General features: G+C 39.0%; 5 protein-coding genes across 5 annotated transcripts; 2 read left to right on the top strand and 3 right to left on the bottom strand.

Annotated features, from left to right (window-relative positions):
* Positions 1–401: 401 nt before the first annotated feature.
* On the top strand, positions 402–2,747 carry I206_107627 (uncharacterized protein; the record flags this gene model as incomplete). The annotated part of the gene is made up of 6 exons (XM_019157672.1): positions 402–556; positions 621–980; positions 1,106–1,163; positions 1,233–1,324; positions 1,391–2,443; positions 2,531–2,747. 6 exons carry the CDS (start codon positions 402–404, stop codon positions 2,745–2,747), a joined length of 1,935 nt encoding a protein of 644 aa, XP_019009312.1.
* A 199-nt stretch (positions 2,748–2,946) lies between these two features.
* On the bottom strand, positions 2,947–4,294 carry I206_107626 (uncharacterized protein; the record flags this gene model as incomplete). The annotated part of the gene is made up of 2 exons (XM_019157671.1): positions 2,947–4,222; positions 4,272–4,294. 2 exons carry the CDS (start codon positions 4,292–4,294, stop codon positions 2,947–2,949), a joined length of 1,299 nt encoding a protein of 432 aa, XP_019009311.1.
* Positions 4,295–4,777: 483 nt separating this feature from the next.
* I206_107625 (uncharacterized protein) lies at positions 4,778–7,225 on the bottom strand (the record flags this gene model as incomplete). The annotated part of the gene is made up of 7 exons (XM_019157670.1): positions 4,778–4,905; positions 4,986–5,265; positions 5,332–5,547; positions 5,605–5,640; positions 5,695–5,928; positions 5,993–6,124; positions 6,212–7,225. The coding sequence occupies 7 exons, from the start codon at positions 7,223–7,225 to the stop codon at positions 4,778–4,780; spliced, it is 2,040 nt and encodes a 679-aa protein (XP_019009310.1).
* Positions 7,226–7,646: 421 nt separating this feature from the next.
* On the bottom strand, positions 7,647–11,486 carry I206_107624 (uncharacterized protein; the record flags this gene model as incomplete). The annotated part of the gene is made up of 10 exons (XM_019157669.1): positions 7,647–7,737; positions 7,823–8,915; positions 8,967–9,004; positions 9,069–9,218; positions 9,290–9,526; positions 9,599–9,913; positions 9,972–10,141; positions 10,199–10,334; positions 10,460–10,930; positions 11,047–11,486. The coding sequence occupies 10 exons, from the start codon at positions 11,484–11,486 to the stop codon at positions 7,647–7,649; spliced, it is 3,141 nt and encodes a 1,046-aa protein (XP_019009309.1).
* A 515-nt stretch (positions 11,487–12,001) lies between these two features.
* I206_107623 (uncharacterized protein) lies at positions 12,002–16,869 on the top strand (the record flags this gene model as incomplete). The annotated part of the gene is made up of 15 exons (XM_070203556.1): positions 12,002–12,019; positions 12,088–12,276; positions 12,353–12,681; positions 12,742–13,323; positions 13,380–13,545; positions 13,607–13,933; positions 13,988–14,127; positions 14,184–14,516; positions 14,567–15,038; positions 15,105–15,375; positions 15,440–15,771; positions 15,827–16,117; positions 16,217–16,310; positions 16,371–16,626; positions 16,698–16,869. 15 exons carry the CDS (start codon positions 12,002–12,004, stop codon positions 16,867–16,869), a joined length of 3,972 nt encoding a protein of 1,323 aa, XP_070059657.1.
* Positions 16,870–16,936: the final 67 nt, after the last annotated feature.

Genomic DNA, 16,936 nt, shown 5'->3' with positions numbered 1-16,936 from the left:
ATTCCCAGGATTTATGTAGTCGATAAATGGTCTCGTGAGTCTCCTTGACCGATAGGTTGATATTATAGTCTATGTAGATCGTATGATAGTATATTGTCAACTAAGAAATAAGACGAACATGAAATATCCAAAGTTAATCATAAATCTCGATGACGCTTAAAGAAGCTCTTGCTAAAGGTTGAGTTTGAGTAAAAACGCCGAACGTGGCAACCACCTTATCATTACAAGGCTTGGTGCCCCGCAAATATGATCAAGCGGCAAAAGATAACCGAATTATATAATAGATGTATAAGCATTCATGACGAAGCTTGTCAGGCGATCGAGCATAGTTGAGCAAACTTATATTCTTTCAATTGAATGATATCGCAGGCATCAGAAACAGCTATCTCCCAACAGACATAATGTCTGTTCAAGGCATCAATGGGCAAAGCAATGGTCATGGAGTCTACTCAAATGGCGAAACATCCCGATTGAAGGGGAATCCATTTATCCCACCTTCGGATGGAAGGTGTTTACTACTTGATATGCCACAGGAAATACTTAGTCAAATAGCATCGTAAGTTTATGCTAAAAAAATTAATCATTCATTCATAATACAAATAGAGCTAATATCATAAAAGGTATTTACCATTACCAAATATAATTAATCTTTTATCACTTCATCCAATTTTATTATCTTTAACTCAATCACATTATTCACCTATTCCATCTTCTGTTCGTTCTATATTATCAATTCCACCTTATCCTAAATCTTTATCAGTTTTACCTCATCTTAAAAATTTCTTACCTCCTGATCCTGATGATTCAAGAAGATTATTTATTCAAATTTTAGTAAGAGCAAGACCTAAATGGATTATTGAACGTTTTGAATTTTTAAGATGGGATGATGATTTTTGGGAAGAAGCTTTTGAAAGAAGATTTTTACCTTCTTGGAAGAGATTTAAAGGGGATGATGATAATTGGAGAGCGGCTTTTATGAGGTGAGTTGAGATTATGAGTATGAGTATAACACCGCCTGGTTTTAGGCTTTCCATTTGACTAGGACTGGTACTTGACCAGACTTGCGAAAAAGTATTGTACTGACTGGTCTTGATTTCTAACAAAGGGTTCTGGGACGTATCGAACATCGTCAGTCTGGCTGTACACATGAAGAAGCCTGGACAGTAAGTCGATATAATCTTTAATTGAGACTGTCCTTCATTCTCGGCTCGTTATGCTGATCGGATATAAAGCGATTCGTAACACTGCATCGAAATGGCTCAGCTAGTATCAACAGGATATACTCGAGAACCTTTGATCCTTACGAAATCTATGATGAGTTGAAGTGAGTTTTACTTTTATTATTATATGACATAAAGCTTAATCCCAGCGCCCTTTCACCGCTTCGTAGAAACCAGAACAACTTCTCATCCCATCCCACGACTGTTCGTGTCGCTTTACATCTACAAGATGTCAGAATTCTAGCGGTTGGAGTCTTGATTGATCAACCTTCTCTTTTCGTTAATCCGAATGCTCATCTCACACTTCATCCCCCACTTCTTCGTCATTTATCTGCACCTCAGGATGACGGTACGATAGATCAATCAAGATGGTTTCGCTCAAGCGAAGAAACAAGAGGTAAAAAAAGAAGAACACCTTCAGCAGCTGTAGAAGAAAATGAAGCTTATTTCCCTTTACTCCCATCTTCTCCTCAAAACCCTTCAAATTCTTTTCTTTCACCTTCAGCTGGACCTATTCCAATACCATTAAATGTAGAATCTACTGCATCACCACCTATTTCACCTTCAACAGGATCATTTGGTAGAATGTTAGGTAATTATATACCTGGACGTAGAAGATCAAGTACAATAGGTCAAATTCAAGATTCAATTCCTATAATTGGTGGAGGAAGTTTATCAAATTCATTAGGTAATTTAGGTGGAGTTTTAACTGCTGTTAGAAGTAGAGATAGTGATGAAGGAAGAAGAAGAACTTGGAGTTTTGGTAGAAATAAATCTACTTCTGGTTCAAATAATGATAACTTAATTAGAACTTCAAGTAATTTGCCACTTGGACAATCTTCAATTGCTAATAAAGATTTACCAGCTTTAAAAGAAATTTCATTTAAAGATCTTGATACAGATACATCTGTTATAGATATTCAATCAGATCCTTTAACTCAATTAGTAAATGATAGACCTTATGATATTTTAGAAAAACCTCAACCTGCTTTATCACATTCACGTTATCCTAATTTCACTTTTTCACCTGAAACTGAAACTGAAATTGCAGTTGAAGAATCAACATTAAAAACAAAAGATTTAAGAATAAATCATAATGAAATTGAAGATGAATATGAAGGTGGATTATGGGGTGGAGATGTAAGTTGGGGTGAAGATGGAAAAAGAATGGCAGAATGGGATAATGAAATTGGTAAAAGACGTAGATGGGTTGGACCAATGTTGTAAGTTTATTTCTTAAGAATAAAAACAATTTTTTTAAATTAAATTAAAAAAGTAAATCTATAATTGATAATTGATTGATTTTTTAGATTAATTGCACAACTTCATCCTTCATATCGTTCAATTCCACATCCACCTGGTGTTAATACAAATTTACCTTTAGAAGGCCCAAATCCTATTTTAGGTCAAAATGGAATGTACGCTTCAATTGGTTTTGAAGATCTTGAAATTCTTTTTCCTTGGATAAAACTTAAAGGTGGTGGAGGAAATAGTAGTGAAGCTAAACGAAATGGATTAGGATTCTAAAACCCCTTTTAAAAATTTATTAACTGTTTTATACATGATACAATTTTGTATATTTTAAATTGGGAAATAAATGAGCTTATTGGCTCACTTACTGCTTGATACAAAGATTAAATACATTAAATGTAATATCCGTGTATGCATATTTGATGTGAATGAACATATACAAACTTTACAAAACTAGAGTTTTTTCAAACTTAACTTATAATAAACCAATTGTAATATCACCTTTAATTCTAGCACTTAAATGAACTTCAACATCAAGATCTAATTGAATTCTAATTTTTAATGCACCTTTTTCATCTTCTTCATTTTCTTCATCTTTTTTATCTTTATTTCCACCTAATAAACCACCTTTTTGTTTAAGTGGTTTTAATGCATTATCACCCACATTATTTAAAGAATTAGAAAGTTGTTTTGAAGTATTTCCTAAACCTTTTGAGATTCCTCCTACATTTTCATTTAATCCACTTGTTGTTTCACCTAATTGATTGCCAATCCCACCAACTGTTTTTCCTAATTCTCCAACTTGATTTCCTAATTGTCCTGTAACATTTCCAACTTGATCACCTAATTGACCTGCAGTTTGTCCAACTTGATCACCAATCTGACCACCTACATCACCAACATTACCTAATTGATCTGTAACTCCACCTAAATCACCTAATTGATTACTGACACCTCCTAAATCACCTACATTCCCAAGTGGACCTTGCTGACCATCTCCTTTCTGTGGCGTCTTTTTAGATTTTTGAGCATCGTATTCTGATGAAGGAGGCTTGTCTAATCTACCTTGCTTTTTCTGTTGTAATTCCCTAGAACCTGGTTTTCTATTGACTACTCTATTCAATTCTTCTTCTCTTTGATTTTCGGGGAAATCAGTAGGTTTGGAATGTTCAAATTCACGTAATTTTTCTTCTCTATCTGAATATTTTGAATGTCTACTTTGAGAATTGTGAGAAAGGGTTTGATTGTTCTCTGGCTGTGATTGATCTATGTTTTGGTTTTCATGTTCACTTTCAGCTTTGGAATGATCATCTTTGCTGTTTTCGTCATTGTTTGTATTGGTTGACGTAGGTGGAGTTTCGGTGACATCGTTCTGCGAGGCAGATGATTGGTTGTCTGAAGCCGTAGATGAAGAATCGTTCTTGTCTTTTTCATTACTCTGCCCTTTTACGTTGTTTGATTCATTCATCTGTTTAGTATCATCTCGCGAAGGAGAACCTTCTTGACTTTGAGCAAAATCGTCATCTTTTGATTGGTTGTCTTGATCTGATTTTACTTCTTTGCTTTGATCATCGCGTTTATGGATCCCATTTTGATTCTCATATTGTTTATCATCATTTCCCGCATTTACATTCTTCTGTTCATCATTCGATCGATTCTTAGTCTCATTGTTGTCATCATCTTCATCTCCCCTAGATGAATCATGATAAGATCCTCTTCTCGATTTACTTTCTTCCCCTGAAGGTGTATTACTAAACAGTAAATTTAGTTCTCGTCTTTCCAAATGAATATTTAACTTACTGTTCATTATCCTGTTGGGACATCTTGGAATTGTTCAAAGAGATTTATCGTGATCAACTGGTATGAATTTGATAAAAAAATACTTATAATACGATCCTGTTTGATATATTCAAAGTATGATTTATATTGTTTTTAAAGACACCTTTTACTCGAAGAAACGGCGAATCTTTCTTATCGTCATGATTGATATCAACAAAGGAAGTCTGAGCGTCATCAGTGGATGTATTCCTTCAGTTCTGGAATTGATTGAAGTGACATCACTCATCACTTTATACACAACGCTTTGATCGTTTTATTCAGTATTAGGAACGATATCAACTGAGGTTATAGGCGATGCTCCATTCAGTTAGGGTTTTAGGCAGATTCTACATGCAGACTTTCATGAAATGATCATTCTCTTACTTGATACATATAGAATAGATGATTGAATGTATATTTTGTGCTGGGTATAAATATAGTATTCTCCTTGACAGATCTCAAAAACAAATGTGGCAAAAGCAACTAAATCATAAATGATCTTTTCCTTCTTTTTCCCTAACTTTGAATGCACCTTTACGCTTAACTTCATTAACTTGTTCCAAAGCCCATTCTCTACATTCTTTATTTTCTTCATTAGTTGTCCACCTTTTACGAGCTTTCATAAAATAAACAAAACATTAGCTCAAAAGTAATTGAAGAGAATAAAACAAGAAACAAAATACGAAAAAAACTTACCGACAATACCCCATCCTTTTGTACTTGGTACTCTCAAACCTTCTTTTTCCCAATACCAACCACATTTTAATCCAAACCAACCTAACCAAATTAAATAAGATTGATATCTACTAATTCCAGGTTCTAAACCATTTTCAAATCCACCTTTAGGTGAATGAGGATGTTCAGGTGCAATAAAATCTAATATATCAAAATGAGAATCTAATGAATGTAAACAACATGGAAGAGATAGATAAGGTACAGGAATAGATGGTAAAAGTGATAAAAGTGGAATCCATGGCTTTGTTGGAAAAAATTCAAAAATTAGCTTAAGGCTTTATCTTCAAGATGTAAATTGTAAACTCACTGTTAATTCATCTGCATGATTACCTATTAAGAATGAATTTTCACCAATCAAGTCTTTTGGTTTATTTGGCCATATACCTGATTGCCATTCTTCTATAGTATCTGGAAACCAAGATGGTGGATCTATTGGTAATTCTATCAAAGCTTCTTGAGTTTTCAAAGGGTAAAGTGGCCAAGTTCGTCTTGAGCGTAATTCGTATCCCTTGCCATTATATCCCTACATATTTGATTAGCTTTGTGTGATTGGCGCCTTGTGGGGCAATGTACAACTTACCTCTGATATCAAGATATGTACAAGCAAACCATTACCCTGCACGATGATACTTCAACACTATCACCTTTGCACAAATGGAAATTGACTCACACAGCCCAAATCAATAAAACCACCTTCCGGTCTTCCCCAAGTATCCCATTCTCTGATCTCCTCTTGAATCTCTTCATTCTTCGACACAACTTCGGATAAAGGTAAAGGAGGATACATATCTTTCCAAAGTAACATCAAAAAAGCAGCTATAGCTATATCCTGTTCACCCCATTCGGAAAGGTCAACTTTGGTAGGTAAAGAATTATCATCGGGAGTGGATAAAAGGGATTGCCTCTGATAATTATTGTTGGCATGTTTTGAGGTAAGACGAAGAAATGACTAAAGTCGAAAAACTCACTTTCCATACATGCCTTTTTACATCTTCCAATTTACTTAATCCACCTTGTTTTGGTGCACGTGAATCTAATTGTCTATGACGATCTTTTAAGATTAAATAAAGATCTTGAAAATTATCTCTAGGTACAATGACCTATTTATTTTTACTTAATCGTCAGCATATTCATATAAATCACGAATCCATGCGAGAAGAATTTTATAATAATAAAATATAACGCACATCATGTATTCTTCTTTTTTGATATCCAACTAATTGACCATATCCATGTCTATGTATAGTTTCTAATAAAGAAAGTGAAGTTCTAAATAATCTTTCAAAACCTTCTGAAGCAATTCTACCATTTTTATCTTTTTTAACATTAATTGGAATATCTGCATTTTGGTTTAAAATTATTGCAGGTGGATTTATAATTTCATTATTTTTTTTGGAATCTATTTCAATTGAAGGTCCAGCTAAAGGTGATCTTTTTCTAATTTTTTTAGATCTAGGTATTAATTCTGGATCTGGTATTAAATTTTGTTCTTCTTCTTCTATAGATAGAGTTTCTAAATTTTCATTTAATTTTGAAATTTCTGAATTTTTAAATGGAAGATAATGTATTGAAATTATACCTTTTACTTCTTCTTCTTTTTGTAATTCACTTTCTTCTTCTTTTAATTTATTTGTTTCTGATTTATTAAATTTTTCTTCTGGTATTATAGATTCATAATGATATGCTAATTTTTTTACTTTTGGATGATAAAATGGAATTTCATTTTCAAATTTAATTTGAGGAATTGTAATTACTAAACCATGTTCTTTTGTTTTCCCTTTAATTTCATCTTCTTCTATACTTTCAGTATTAGAACGATAAAATAATATATTTTGATCAATTTTTGAATCTCTTCTAGGTTGTTTAGGTAATAATTTAACATTTAATTCTTCAAATAATTCCAATTTATCATTAGAATCCCTTAAAATGAAAGTTTTATCTTTATTTTTATCAGTCGAATTAAAAGGTAAAATATCAGCTCTTAAAATTAAAGAAGAATTTCTTTCAGGATGTAAAGATAATGATTTTATTGTTGAAAAAAAAATCTTTATTGGAAAATAACATTTTGATGAAATTATTGGAATCCATTCTTCTTCTTCTTCTTCTTCTTCAGACGTAAGTATTGATTTTATTCCTTCAGGTATTTTATTAGATTCAAATGGAGGTGGTTTGAATCCACCACCCGCAATCGAATTGCTCATTTAAACTGATTGGGTTTATTTATCTGTATTGACGTCAATGTTATGAAATTGAATGAATATATCGGTGCAGCTTTCTTACAAAACCTCAATTCGGTATGAACTACCTCCACTTTGCTCGTCCACTCCGAGATTTTACCCGTCCTTCCTTATCATCGACTCATGGCAATCAACTCCTACCACAAATATGCTGACAATGCAAATAAAGACGGAAATTAACATGGCATGTCGTGCATAGAGGTCAGATATAATTCAGTTCAATACCCCTTATATTCTTTGCTATGCAACCACAGCTATATAAGATCGTAAGCCACACTGCAACGTATTTGATTGTTCATATCGCAGTCATTATATACCGATACGACCATTTGTTCCGACTCGGTATTTCTTTACTTTTGTACCCTCAACACCCCATGAACGACAACTATGAAGTATCAGGTTGAGCATTTGCGAATTTGTTCAAGATATAATTCAAGAATATAGTTTGATCATCTTCTGCCATAGTCGGTTCGCTCCTGCATAAGAGAATAGAATCAAATTAGTCAATCATTCATGTCTGAAAAACTACATTGTTTGAGGGAAAAAGGGAACACTACTCACCCTTCTTCAGTTTGCGGTAATGCAAATGGATTAAATCCACCACTACCACCTAATCCTAAATCGAGATTCAAGTTAAATCCACCACCAACAACACCATTTCCTCCTCCTATGTTATTATTTAAACCATTTCCATAATTGTTATTATTGTTATTATTATTGGAAGACGTAGAACTCAAACCTAGATCACTAAAGTCGAAGGAATCCAAAAGAGCATTTCTAAATTGATTCCCTCCATTTGGATCATTACCCATTCCTTCTCCTACAAAGGCATTAGAGGATTGACTTTGTTCAGGGAAACTGAACCCATCAGAGATTATACCTTGATTCAAGTCATTCGGCGAGTTCAAACCCATTCCATTATTGTTATTGTTGAGGTTTCCAAACGGTGAAATCAATGATCCATGTCCTCCGTTTTGTTGTTGTTGTTGATGATCATTATTAGTCGAATTAGTAGACGATGCAATAAGAGAATGAGTAGGAGAATTGATATTATATCCTATTTGACCTGATGAACTTGGTCTTCTGCCTTGTGCACCACCTGAACCTGAATTACCGGAAAAGTTGAAAGCCATTTCAGGTGACCAATTTGTACTATCGGGTATACTTCCATCCGCCCTTCTAGCGGGTTGAGGAGGTTGCAGAGGTCTAGGAACTCGTTTATCCGCCGACCCTCCGAAAGGTTGTTGCACATCTAAACCTGGCATCGAAGGCGCGATGTATCCCCAAGGACTGGAAATGTTTTGGGCTCCAGAATTTCGTCGAGCGGCTTGACGTTGTTCTTCAACCTCTCGATAAGCTTGTAATCGCAATTGTCTCTTTTCCTCTTCTGCTGCTCTTCTACCCGACCGAGTTTTAGCTAAGCCCAACAACAGGTCAACAGGAGTTTGATCCTCATCCTTGTTCCCACTATTTCCGGTTGCCGGCACTGGACCCCGAGATTTGTTGGATTGGGGTTTTGCTGTGAGAAATTCAACGATGGCTAATTCTTCTTTGACCAAGGGTTCGGATATCCTTCCCTGCGCATCTGAGCTTCGACCGGATACCACATTCAGCAACTGTCGCAACTCGTCGGCTTGCGGAGAATCCGGGTCGACTGTTGAAAGTGTCAGTGGTGATGATCCTCCACAGAATCCGCATAACTCACGTTTTATAGTAACACCTAGAACCATATAAGAGTTGAGCCTGCGCGAAGACAATCAGTGTTAGCATATTCGTTTTGCCCAACAATGGATAATGTTAAGCCTACACTCTATAGCCTCCACTGTTCACTATCAGATTACCCTTTTCCATGACGAAAGATCGTCTGCCCAGTAAATCTGCTCGCGCGGACTCGATAGCTGCAGATTTTGAATACGAATATCTACCGTCCTGAGGTTTCCGTCGAAGTAGGTATGGTCTACACCATGCCAAAAATCACTCAGTGAAACTCACGAGCGTTGTACGACTTCCGCTCAAAGCGGTACTCACCGATTTAAAGTGATTCTCGTATAATACCATTCACTCGCTAACAGATGTCTTTGCACGAATAGATAGGGGAATTTCGCATCTAGCGAGGTATCAGGGTTCGACATCGAGAAGAAGGGCGGCAAGGCATCTCTCCAGCTCAAAAGCTCTCTGTCTAAGTTGAGGACGTTCGCGTAATCCGGTAACTGTATGGTGAAGGTATGGTAGGCTATTCGACCCATGATTTCTGCTAGTCTATGTCTGTGATTCCGAGATTCGTTAGCTTTAAACCTTCGTCTGGAAGATGACAGCCACAGGGAGCCCCACACGTACCGTACTATCACATAGGTGTATTGTGTAGGTTTTGTCAATGGATGACCCGCTGGATCGAAATCACCCGATTCCACCTCCTCATCGTCTAGATTCGCGGGTATTTGCGTATCTGTGTGCGCATCACTGATACTTGCTGGTCTACCGACAAGAAGCGATATTGTCCTATCCAAATGATACAACATTGACCAAGCTCTTCTTCGGATCTCGATCTCTTTCTTGTCTGTTATGTTGAGAACGGTCCCATCTCTATATAAGCCGACCTGGAAAGCCGTCGTAAGGGGAGTGGAGCCTTCCGCTGGACGCCGAGTGAGTAGCCTAGAATAGCGGTAAGCTAGAAGATCCATGACGAGCGAAACCACGAGAAGTAGCTTACATGTATCTGGATGCGAGAAGACCGGCGAACAAGACGTCCAAATTATCGCGTTGCAATGCTTTAGCATATTCCAATCCACTCCTTGCAGATCCGTAGAATCGCCTGGACCAGCCCGACTGATCATCTCGCGGCACAAGCTCGTGAGTTGCAGATAAGGTCGCAATAGCCAACTGCGGATCGATCAGCTGACATCGAGAGGTAGTCCTCAGCTTAAACCTCCCACTCACTACGATGAACATAAGAGGCAGCCATTTCAAGGTGTCTGCATCTACTTTTGGGCAAGTTGGGTTTCGACCTATATGATCGAAGAATTTGTTGTAGCGTCTCATGAAACTAGCTTTATTCATTTTGTACCTCGTCCAGCTGTGCAACAGAGTCAGCTGAAATATCATACTAACACATAAAATCAGTTTGCTTACTCGATGTCGCTGAGAAGAGGTCCAAAGTCAGCTTTCAATGTTCAGCAATGCAGATACTGAAATACTCACCGGAAATACAGTTCTACCAAACCATCAGCCATCCTCCTGCCAGGGACACCAGCGATCAACCATTCTAAATGACTTTTGCCTATCCCACTTTCCTTCAACGTTTGTAAGATATCTCTCAAGTCTTGATTATCTTCGGTTGTAAGACTTATCCTTCTTCCTTCTCTTAAACCCCATCCAAATCCAGTCCGTCCGGGTGGAATAGAATAACTCATATTACTAGGAAACAGTCCTGAAGGAGGTGGTTTGTGAGGCATATTCACCCTTGCTATTGGAGAATCGTTGTTATTTGGAGCCGCATGAGGATGAAATTGATCTTCGCCTGAAGCTGTCAACGTCAAGACATCCGGTGAAGATGCATCAGTCGGCACGTAGTTCCCATTACTGCGAGAAGTGAGAGTTTGAGGAAGCGAAGTGACTAGTCGGGATAAGAGGGATTCTATCGTATTAAGTCGAGCATGGACGTCGGAATTACTGCGGACCGTCAGAGATTAGCAAATACCGTTGCTGAGACTGTCAGAGCCCGGCAACAAGAACCTTGGAGATGAGATCAACCGTCTAGAAGAGATCGACTTTATAGCTTTACTCACCTGTTCGGATCTTCAACACCATTCAAGAAAGGTCTACAAAGATGAGGCACTCTCCGAGCTACACATTGCGAGCAAGGTTCTTTCCTATCACATTTCTGTTTTCGCCTATGACATTCTACACAGCTAAAGTGCACTCTTGTCCTCTTGGGTTCCCTATCGCGATTGGTTCGAGAAACTGTAGAAGCTGCATCGTCATCTGTTGACGGATCGATTGGTACAGATTGTTTACGTTCTTTAGCTATTGGTCCAGGTGAAGAAGCTTTACGCTTTTTGTTATTCGTTGTAGTCGAGCTGCTCCCCGCAGGTCTACTATTCGAACTTGATGCATTGGTGTTGGCATTGTTCGAAGGATTATTGCTTGACGGGTTAGGATTGGTAGCGGTGAATGATGAGAGTGAGTGATTTGATAATGAAGATTGCAACACAGGTGGTTGTGACATTCTAGAGATATACTAATTCGTCATCCAAAAGGAAGATGACTGATTATTTGGCGAATCTGTGTAGTATATACAAGATGATTACTTGTGTTTGTCAAAGAAGTAATTAAGCTTGTCACGGCTATTAGAAAGTGATGATGATGATGATGTTGTTATTATTATTGATGGTGACGAATGATGGTAAATATGATTAATTGTTAATTGACCAACCCCATATCAAATGTTTCGGTTGCTTTTCTTTCCGGATCCTAGTACGTACTCAATCAATTTACCGGTCACGTGATCTGGCTCGCACTCATAGCGTAGCCACTTTATTCAAGCCCGCCTTTTAGACAGCGATCAGAGCAGGGATGAAACCTCCACTTTGTTTCGGCTATCGGCGTCCACCCATTACTCGAGTACTCGTACAACTTCTCAATACGCGATCGATATCTTTTACACCCGATAGTTGATAGTAGTCCAAGTCATTTGGTATAAAGACAGGGCTGTTTGCTGAAGCAGGAGTTCCAACCTACAAGATGCTGTATATAGCTTCGGTACGTGATTCCATTTCAGGCTGATCGTGTAATATTACAGGACTGATCTTGTCACCTTGCTCTTATAGGCTCTAACCCCTACGCCGATCATCAACTCAATCAAAATACCCGGGTTTACTGGACCCAATGCGAACTCTCTGATAGTGGCTAAACCTGACAAAATCGAGCTATGGGATGTCAACCAGCGAGGTCTGGAATACCAAGCTGCGCTCGAGCTATGGGGCAATATCGTAAGCATTGAGCAAGTCGAGGTCGAAGTAAGTGCTACTTCCTTGTCTGCATGAGTTATTGCAAATATTGTAGGCTGACTGATATCTTTGACTGGCCTTCTAGGGTGCTCGACCTCATCTTCTTGTACTTACGGCTCCTCCCTCGGCCCATCTGTTACTGGTAACTTTCAGTCCTTCTCCCAAACCTGCATTGATCATTACCTCGTCGATACACCTCACCCCACCAACTCCGACCTTACGTCAAGCAGAATTCTTCTCATCTGTTGTTGCCTGCGGTAACGTAGCGTTAGTCAGTCTCTGGATAGGCGTTTTATCGTGCATCGAAATGGAACTAGAGAAAGACAAGGATGCCAAGAAAAGAAGGGCAAGCGCTATTGATATGGAAATCGATGAGCGCAAGAGGCTACAATTCAGAGATAACTTCAATATCAAGTGAGTTTTCTTCTCCCATACCACTGGAAGGTAGGAAGCTCAAGGAACATGAGCAAACAGTATACGAGAACATAATCTGCTTCATCTGTCATTTTTACCTGTTCCTTCGACTCCATCGGGACCTCTCATATCCTTTTTATGGTTATCAGCTACATCGGATCTTCAACTTCAAATTCGAACGCTCTCTACCGCCAGTCATGCATTTAATGATCTAAGCAAGATCGTTGATGTCGTCACCCCTTTGTCAACCAATGTCAATTTGACAGAGGAGACAAATTTCAACCACATTCCATTTTCCTGTCCTGCAGCGAGACGAGTTTTACCTATTCCGTCAACCTCCTCAACCCGTGATGGAGATTACTCTTTAATGGTCATAGGAGATGAACACACTGTACTCTATAACTTAGGTGTAGTTCAACAATCACCAAAAGCTTTAAGAAGGCTTTCAATCATTTCTGGACCGAATACTTCACCTCGAGCGAGTGCAAGAAGATCACCTCAAAATGAGATGGTCAACACTGTCAATAAGAGACGAAAATCCAGTATGAACTCGAAGGGTACAGGCGGAGCGGACTTGACGAATGAAAGATGGGAATTGAAACCTGTATGGAGAGTTAGGCAGGGGTTCGGCACTGTTTTAGCGTGAGCTCACCTGGACGAGGCGTATTGAAATACCACTGATTTAATGAATATTGCAGAGCAAGCTTACTGGAGTCGCATGGTACAGGAGCCAGTGCGATAATAGGAGATGAATGTGGTAGACTTACTGTAGTAAGATGGGAATTTGAGAAGAATCAAGGAATACTTGAAGGCGCAACTGGGCAGAATGGCACGGTGAAAGTCAAGAAAGTGGAGATGGGCGTTGTGAGCTCTGCTTGACCTTGTAGCGAGACTAAGAAGTAGCTAAACTGCTTGCGACATACAGGCATCGCCACCTTCCTCCTTGACATACCTCGACTCGTCACACGTATTCCTCTCATCAGCAGCAGGGGATTCTTCACTAATCGCACTCAAGCCACCTTCTCCTAACACCGCTCAACCCCCTATATCACCATCCTCAGCAAGTGATGCCAGAGCAGTCCCACGAAAAGGAAAAGGTCGAGCGCGAGAAGATGCCGAAGAAGGCTCTTGGACCGTGATTCTAGAAGATGACGGTAATGAGTGGCGGGGAGATGTTGATATCAAGGAAAGATGGATGAATGTCGCGCCTGTCAAGGATTTCTGCGCAGTTCCTGAAGAAGGAGGAGGTTTGGTCAGCTCAACTGCCTTTATCTGATGGGCAACAACAGCTGACAATTATTTACAGTCACATCTGGTTATTTCGTCTGGAGCGTCTAACACAAATTCGTTGAGGGTTGTGAGGAGTGGTGTGGGACTTGAATTGGTTTCAACTATTCAAGGAGTCGGAGGTATTGAGAAGTCTTGGTCACTTGTCGATTCTTCTGGGTAAGCTATCGATTGTATCTTACTCTTACTCGTTCTCAAGCTTATACAAGATACAGCGCTCCGCGACTCCTACTATCAACAACAACATCGACTCTTCTTCTTGAGATTGAGCCTGAAATATCTTTGATTGAAACCGCTCAACAAATTGCCGACTCGCCTACGATTGCTGCGGGAATTCTGCCTGGCGCTGACATCCTTATACAAGTCACTTCCAAAGGTGTTGGCCTGTGGTCAGACGTAATTTCTGGTCTTTCTGCTGGATCTATCGATCTTGATAAGGAAAGTGAAATCGTAGCTGCACAAGTATATGAGAGTTTGATTGTGATAGCTAAGACGGGAGGAGAGGTTAATTTGCTTGACGCGACCGCAAACGGTTTGAGCCTTATCGCGTACGTCAGCTGTCACTGGATTCGGGATGAAAAGCTAAAACCAATATTAGCTCGCTCAATGTTGCAACCGAGATATCGAGTATTGCAATCATCAATTCGCCCAATCTGCCTTCACCAATCATATCGATCGGAACATGGTCTAATGACATCCTGTTATACACAATCGCACAAATTCAGTCCGGTTCGGCTGCCCTTACTACCTTGAAAGAAGCATTTTTCGCTACTTCACTTTATCTCAAACCATCTGTATCGCCTACAACTTCGACGAGTGGTGTCCAGCTTTTAGCGGGTCTAAGCGATGGTTCATTGATTATGTACGATCTTGAACCTTCCGGACCTGATGGCGAGGTAATTGTCAAGTCAAGAAAGGTAACTTCCTTAGGAAATAGACCTTTGAAGATCAACCCTACAATTGGGCCCAATGTGTCAGGAGATAAGGTTGTAGGAGTCGCTTTGACGGAGAGAATGTCGGTCATATTCGAAAGTGGAGAAAGGATAGATACGTCAAGCGTCAGCAGAAAGGTAAACTCATAAGAAACCTCCGGGTCCAGTTTTATGAGCTCATCAATTCTTATTTGTTTCCCATAGGATGTCATTTGTGCAACATCGTTGGACACTCCAACGCACGGCGAAGTTTTAGTACTAGCCAATTCTGATGAAATTACCTTGGTCAAGATAAATTCACTTAAGAAACTATCGATTTCTACCCTTGACCTTGGAGATAGGTCCGCGACAAAGATTATAGCTTATAACGAAGATCTTGTGGTCGATGGAGTTGTTGTCAGGACAATGGACGCTCAAAATGGGGAGGTATTGCAAATGAGTAGTTTGGAATTGAGGGATTCTGTAAGCTTAAATCGTGAGTACAGAAGACACTCATCATAGTTCTATTTCATATTTGACTTACGATCTTCTCCCCACAGCTCTTGCCGAAATGCAACTCAAAGAGCGAGAAGAGGTGACCGCTCTCAAATCCTTGATGCTGAATGGCAAACAATATTTGGTTGTTGGAACGGCCATCCTACCCTCAGATGAAGAGGACGAGGACGTAGAAGACAGTTACACAAATGTTAAAGAAGGTAGACTTCTACTTATTGACATAATCAAGTCTGACTCTAATAAGGAACAAAACGTGAAATATACGAACGAGGAGACGAAACATGAGCTCAAGGTCATTGTAGAGAAAACAACTGAAGGACCTGTCTATGATTTGGAAGTGATCCATGGATTTTTGGCTGTTGCTGCTGGAAGCAAGGTGAGTGGATCTTGGCCAGATACTGTATTAGCTATGTATTGACCCGTGGCGGAAGTTAACAATCAACCGGCTCTCGCCTTCTCCGCAACCGAACCTCGTCGAGACTTCTTCTTTCACATCGGCTTTCTTGGCTTCTCATCTGATTGTCATACCTGCGTCAAATACCAGTAGTAACGTAACTCCAGAGGATAGGCTAGTACTCGGTGATGGATTGCGAAGTATCATTGTTCTAAGTATTGATGAAGGGGACGGAAACATATATGACGATACTAGGGATCTGGCAACTCACACTGTTAATACGATGGGGCGAGTGCGAGATAACGGAGAGGGAGTGATTATTGGTGATGTAAGTCCATCTCTCCCAAGCATCAGGGTGATAGAAATGTAGATGGGTTACCCCTTGGATCCCAATTGTCAAATTGCTTACTTTGACTGATTTCTGTAGGGTCACAATAACATCCTGACTTTCAGATTGAACGAAGGCATTGAAACAGCAGCAACCTTCGGATTACATGAAGAGATAATTAAATTCGAATCAGGTAAGATAAACTGGTTATGAATTGCTGAAGTTTTATGATAAGCTTACGCTTTTATGTTAGGTTCACTTGCTCCACCAAGTTCGTCTTCAGAAATACTTCGTCCAGATCAATTATATATGACAGCAACAGGTAGATTAGGTATAATAGGTGAACTTACAAAAACATCAACGAAAACTTTAGATGATTTACAAAGAAATTTAGATAAATACTGGAAATCTCCTGAACTTTCTGGAAGTGGAATTGATTGGAAAGAATTTAGAAAAGGTGGAAGTGAATTAGTCAGAAGGGATATGGCAGGTTGGATTGATGGTGATTTGTAAGTCAACTTATTTTGACATTGGCATTGAATAAAGGTTAATTAGATATGTTGCTTGGTTGGAACATTAGCGTACAAAAATTCCTTGATACGAGTATTTTTACATCTGAAGAATCTGAAAAGATACTTAAAGGTTCAAGTGTACATGAACAAATTCAAAAGATTAATGTGAATGGAAAGAAAGAGCCTGCTGATAGAGGTGATGTTGTTCGGATTTTGGAAGCGGCTAGTGGAATGCATTGAGCCAAGTAGTCAAGAAGAATGATAAGAATGATGTTTGAATTAATTGTATACCATATTACAAATTGAC

This window comes from Kwoniella pini, chromosome 11 (genome assembly GCF_000512605.2).
Source record: "Kwoniella pini CBS 10737 chromosome 11, complete sequence".
Lineage (NCBI taxonomy): Eukaryota > Fungi > Basidiomycota > Tremellomycetes > Tremellales > Cryptococcaceae > Kwoniella > Kwoniella pini.
Note: the sequence above shows the minus strand (reverse complement) of the source record. Positions and strands in the feature narration are given on the sequence as shown.